The 5561-nt window shown below is 32.3% G+C and overlaps 1 protein-coding gene across 2 annotated transcripts in view; it reads right to left on the bottom strand.

Moving 5' to 3' along the window:
- Positions 1-27: 27 nt before the first annotated feature.
- The window catches only part of LOC108751808 (limbic system-associated membrane protein-like), a 178156-nt gene continuing 172622 nt past the window's right edge, over positions 28-5561 (bottom strand). For both annotated transcript variants that reach the window (XM_018492223.1, XM_018492224.1), the window contains exon 9: positions 28-1170. In XM_018492223.1, coding sequence (XP_018347725.1) covers positions 1055-1170 — 116 coding nt within the window. In that variant the 3' untranslated portion in view covers positions 28-1054. The remainder of the gene's footprint in view (positions 1171-5561) is intronic.

Below are 5561 nucleotides of genomic sequence, written 5' to 3'. Positions count from 1 at the left end.
AAAAAAAAAAAAAAAAAAAAAAAAAAAAAACGCTCCGCTGGATGCCGAGAATTTCGTAATATAATGGTATGAATAGTGATGGATGGAGGCCGAATTGAACAGCGCAATTTGTCTCGATTATCACAGCCATAGTGATACGCGATAGCAGCCACTCCAATGACTCGGTTAGCATTTTGTGCTCCGAGCCTTTATTATTTACCGGTTATTGGTTATTCGGTTATACGCAGATTTATGATTTTACTATAGCTTTGGTCATTTCTAGCTGCGAGAGCGACTGCGCTATGATAACTTACCAATGTGCTAATATTGAGTAATCAAATGCGCACCAAACAGCACGATCGATGTTAACAGTGTCGCCGTATCGTTTCACAATGACCGAATAATTTGCTTCGCATCTGGTAAGCAGCATGCTATGCGGTAATTTAGTCGGTACATCTTGTTGGGTATCGCCCAGAAATATTCAAGCCTAATGGAATTTCGCGAAGTGAAATTCGATCGAGCCGAGCTAAAAATGAGACAGGCACATTAGTAAACGACTTATCACATTTTAACAAATAATTATTAAATCCATAATACTCTTATAAATGAGTACATAATATTGTGAGTTCTCGGACGAATTAATTAGCTAAAGAGATTAAAACCGGCCGTTCACTGAGGCGTCTATCCTGCGTGGAAAATTGCAATCCCATGTATAAACGCTTGAATAAAATTGTGCTGAGAATTGACGAAGGTATTATTTTGCGATACAGAAATGCTCCGACATGAATCTCGCGAATGTCGAGCGATCCATATCGCGTTTAGAATAACGTTTCAAAACAACGCAGCCAACCGCCTCTGTCTCTTCGCCTACGTCTTTTATGTCAACGTAATATAGTAACGTAACACACTCCCACTTTGGCCCTCATGTCCACTCTCGTCACGATAATAGAAAAGTTCGTGCGGTGTATAGATGATAACGTATCGTTGAGGAGCACTGTCCCTTTGTCATCGCCACGAAGTGCTCTCCCACCAACCCGGTCAGTTTTCGTGGTACCCAAGGAAGCTGTTCGAGCCTTCATCTGAGCACCTGACCTGATCGGGCTAGAACGACAGCCAGGAAGAATAGTGATGAGCTAGCGGCATCCGCTCGAACAAGTCGTCCACCGCTATGATGTAACTCGGCTAAACTTTCTCCTGAAACAGCGTTAAAAACACTCACAAGGAAATGCTCGCAGATCCTTCTTCGACATGTCAAAAGCATCAAGAATTCTTACGTTTGCTTAGCAGAGTCCCCCACTTAACTAAAATTTAGTGAATAAATTATAGGTATAATAATAATGCGCTATTTATATTTTTCGGATATTTTGTAAAAATTAGAACAAAAATTATAACGCATAATAATTAAACCAAAAATCATAATGCAAATATTTAAGAACTAAGGCCTTCCACACACGTTCAAGTAAACTTGTCAAGTATACTTGCGCAAGGATTACTTGACAAATTTAGACCGGCCACAATTTGCAAATTTACTTGAACGTGTGTGCCGGCTTAATACAAATATTAAAGTGTACATATTTAATATCTTAGTTTGAACTACCGTAATATTCAAGATTTCTCATAATTAATAGAAGACAACAAAAGGGCTTACTGCAACAATGGGCTGTTCCACAACATAGTTGAAGATAACTAATATTGGTATAGAAAGGATAAGTGACAGAGTTCTCTATTCGTCAATTAAGAGAAATAAATTTTCGGTCGAAGTGGATCTAAGGGCGGTATTCATAGTATCTTACTCAAGTCGATCTTGAAATAAGAACAGATTATGAATATCGGCCTTAATGTTTAAATATTTCAGAGTTTATATATGTACATATATGAATTTATATGTGTACATATCCATTGCAAATCATGAGTTTAAATCTTTTTCGGGCTTAAAATGCAATCATAAATAAAATCAGAGTAGTGACATTACATATTAAATTGACAAGCAATTTAATAATTTTGATGTTAATGAGTATCTTAGAAGAATTTATAATTTAATGCTAATCTAAACATTTTAAGAAGCTTTGGCAGTAAGTCCTTTTGTTGTCACAATAATCAGGAGATTCAAAAGATCCGAATCCCGGCTAAAATACAATAGTATTTCTCGCAATAAATTAAATTATTCACAGTTTTTAAGATGCTTATATATAGATTAGCATCGAATTACAAATGTCCTTCTAATAATAAGATACTTATTAGCATCAAAATTATTATATTGTCAGTTTAATATGTAATATTACTATTCTAATTCTGTTTATAATTGAGTTTCAAAACCGAAAAAGATTTCGCGCGGTTTATAGAATTGGATATGTACATAAATTCATTTTAAAATTTAAGTACTAAGATCCGCTTTGACCAAAAATAGGTTTATTTCTGTTGATTTATTCTTGTCAATATTATACGAATTATAATTCCTCTGTTCATTTCGGAAGTTAAACTCACTATCATTGTTATTATATTTATGCAGTGATTCATATTTTTTTTATCACTGTAATGTAAAAATCTGAATAGAGAAATTTTATTTTTTTCATAATATTTCTTATTCACAATTTGCAATCTGTAATAATAACATTTTTGAACAATTTTTGAACATGTGTCAAAATATGAAAGTGTTCTTGTAACAATATGTAAATAAATGCATATTACCCATCACTTTAACTTTAGAGTTTATTTTCTTTGTTTTTACAAAATATATATTAGTTCGCCGTTGCAGGAAGTCCTTCGTTTAACGATCTTACAACAACAATGAACGAATCTTATTTTATAAAGACACAGAAAATGAATAAAAGGCTTTATCATGCATCAATTTCAGTATCACATGTTTAACTACATTGTGAATTAGCCTCTATTACGGTTGCAGTAAGATCTTCAATGTGAACATTTTCTCGTCAAGCAGTGTAAGCTTCGATCGAATTTAAACGTGTTTGAGTAAACATCAGCTTGTAATGAAAGCCGGAACATAATGCAAGTATCAAATGGTGCTTTCCAGTAAGCGATACTGTGTGACATAGTGATCATGTCATCTTTGTTTAACATTGGCAAACAACAAGGATGTAATAATTCACTGTTACACTGTGTTATCTGTGTCTCTTGCTGAAAAGCACCCAAAACATCTTCTACAATTTAGTCCCAATTGAGATGTGTTATCGAGCCTGTATTAAGCACCACAGGATAATCGAAATGACATTTGCGTGAGTCATGTTGTAATATGAGGTTCCTGTGGGATCGTGAATTCCCTGGCATTTGATTCCAAGTGAAGTCGCAGACAATCGTATATGTTGAAAGATGTTTGAATTTATGAACGAACTATTTTTGCACGCTGCGCGAAGTGAGTCTCCTCGTCATCGATATCGTGTCATGGCGAAATTCTGTGTTATCTTTGTGAAATAGAAATGTCCCTACTATGATACATATCTTTATTTCTAACCTTCTGTTGAAAGGAAAATAGAAACAATTGGAACAATCTTGTTAAAGAAACGAGAAAATTATTCTATTTATTATGGAGGTTTCGTAACAAGAATGTGTAAGTAATAGCATCCCAAATTTAAAATAAAATGATACTTCTTTGACAGATTATCATTACAAAAATCTAATACTGGCCAATTTGATATCGAAAGACAATAATTAATTATTTATTTTGAACAATAATGCTTTTAATATTTTAAATTTTAATACTTTAAACATAATACCAATCAATTTAATACTAAAAGACTGTAATTAATTATTTATTTTAAGTATTAAAAGCATTGTTCAGTGTAATTAAATATTGTTTTTTAGTATTAAATTTTTGTAAGAATTATAAGAAAAATAATAATAAGTAACAAACATATAATAAAATAAAAAAGTTATAGAATCTTTTACAAGACTTTTCCTTTGTCTTAGGAAATGTCATACGAGTTTGATAGACAGAGATTAACTTGGAAACCATAATGCGTAAGTCACAACATCAAAGCATTTGTGCAAAGTTTGTCTGTATAGTCAGAAAACTCAACTTGCGTACTTAGTTTCGTCGCGAGTTCCTATGCGCAAGCGTTTTAAGAAGATCCTTTATAACAAGTTCCGACATGCGAACTTTCTCGTAGGAGTCAAACATCAAGAGGACTTTTAGGCGCATCTGCGCGAGCGCAGTTCAAGATAAATATTAAATATTTCAAAAGCGTATACTTCGGTAATAAATAGCCGAGTCTGCAGCTATTACACAGAGAGAGAGTTATACTGAGTTATAAGCAAACGTTTCGGCTTTTGTAATAGGAGCAAGCGCGAATACCGCGCATTGGTGAATGTTGTGAATTCGTCAATTACTTAAGACTTGCAACACAATTCCCTTCTAACTGTTATCAAACTGTTCCGTATCGCGTTAACTAGCAAAATCGTAGCAATTCGTTTGAGACAAGTTTTCATAGGCTGTTCCAAAACTAGATTAAATTTCGACGATAAATTTTTCGAGACAAATTTCAACTCCAAATTAAATAAAACGCGTGTGCACACACAAAGGTAGTACAATAGAATTCCTGTACTATTTAAATATCGTTTAACTGAACATTCGATCGTTCGAATAGCGTCATCAAAGAAACGAAAATAAACATTTCACGTGTTTCAGTATAAACAAGTACGTTTAGTTACACGACGTGCTCTTAATTTATAGTAATCTGAATTCTACAAAGGTATTTGCGAAATGTAAAATGTTATGTATGCCTTGCGTAAGTAAATTGATTTTTACAGGCATTTTGAAGTATACGCTTCTGTGAAATAAATTTCACGATAGCAACAGAAAGCTGCAAAGATAGTTAAAAAATTAATAGAAAAACAAAGAAAATGGAATGAATAATAAAGAACTGACTGTTAATAGTCCTAACTTTTTTGTTGCCTTTACAAAATATCGTATAATAAGTAGACTTTTAAAATATTATTTGCGATTGATTATTACATAGGATATAACGGTACAATTTGGATAACGAGGCATTTTGGAAAGTTCAGATATGCTTGTTAGCTACGGGAAACGCCGCCAAAAATGCGAGGTGTGGTTTCATGAATAATGTGTTAAAGCTGTAGGAAGAAAGTAATTTATTTGCGGTCGTTGTTTTTAGAATATCCTCTTAACTTCAAGTTTTTACATTAGAAAGTCTTATTCTATATTTTTCAAGAAAAATTTCGAGTCTTTTTATGAATATTCGTCTTTATCAATATCTATAGATATTGTTTCAATAAAACTGAAAAAGTGCCTTATTTCATATATTATTAATTATTATGATTCAAATTGTCTCAGCCCTATTTAATTTTATTTTCAAATTTTCTTCGTATGAAAATTTAGCGGACAAGTTGGACAGTTTACTTTTAGTGTAACGACATATATTTTGTATCTGATGTTACTGTCAATATGTACAGCGATAGTAAATGTTTTATACATTTGATTGAATACTATGCGACTCCCCCCATTTTTTTATATACAATTTGAAATTTATATATTTTCTATATTTATATATAATAAATTTTTATTAAAAATATTTATATATAATAAATTTCTGTATTTATTCAAATTT

This window comes from Trachymyrmex septentrionalis, unplaced genomic scaffold (assembly GCF_001594115.1).
Source record: "Trachymyrmex septentrionalis isolate Tsep2-gDNA-1 unplaced genomic scaffold, Tsep1.0 scaffold52, whole genome shotgun sequence".
Lineage (NCBI taxonomy): Eukaryota > Metazoa > Arthropoda > Insecta > Hymenoptera > Formicidae > Trachymyrmex > Trachymyrmex septentrionalis.
Note: the sequence above shows the minus strand (reverse complement) of the source record. Positions and strands in the feature narration are given on the sequence as shown.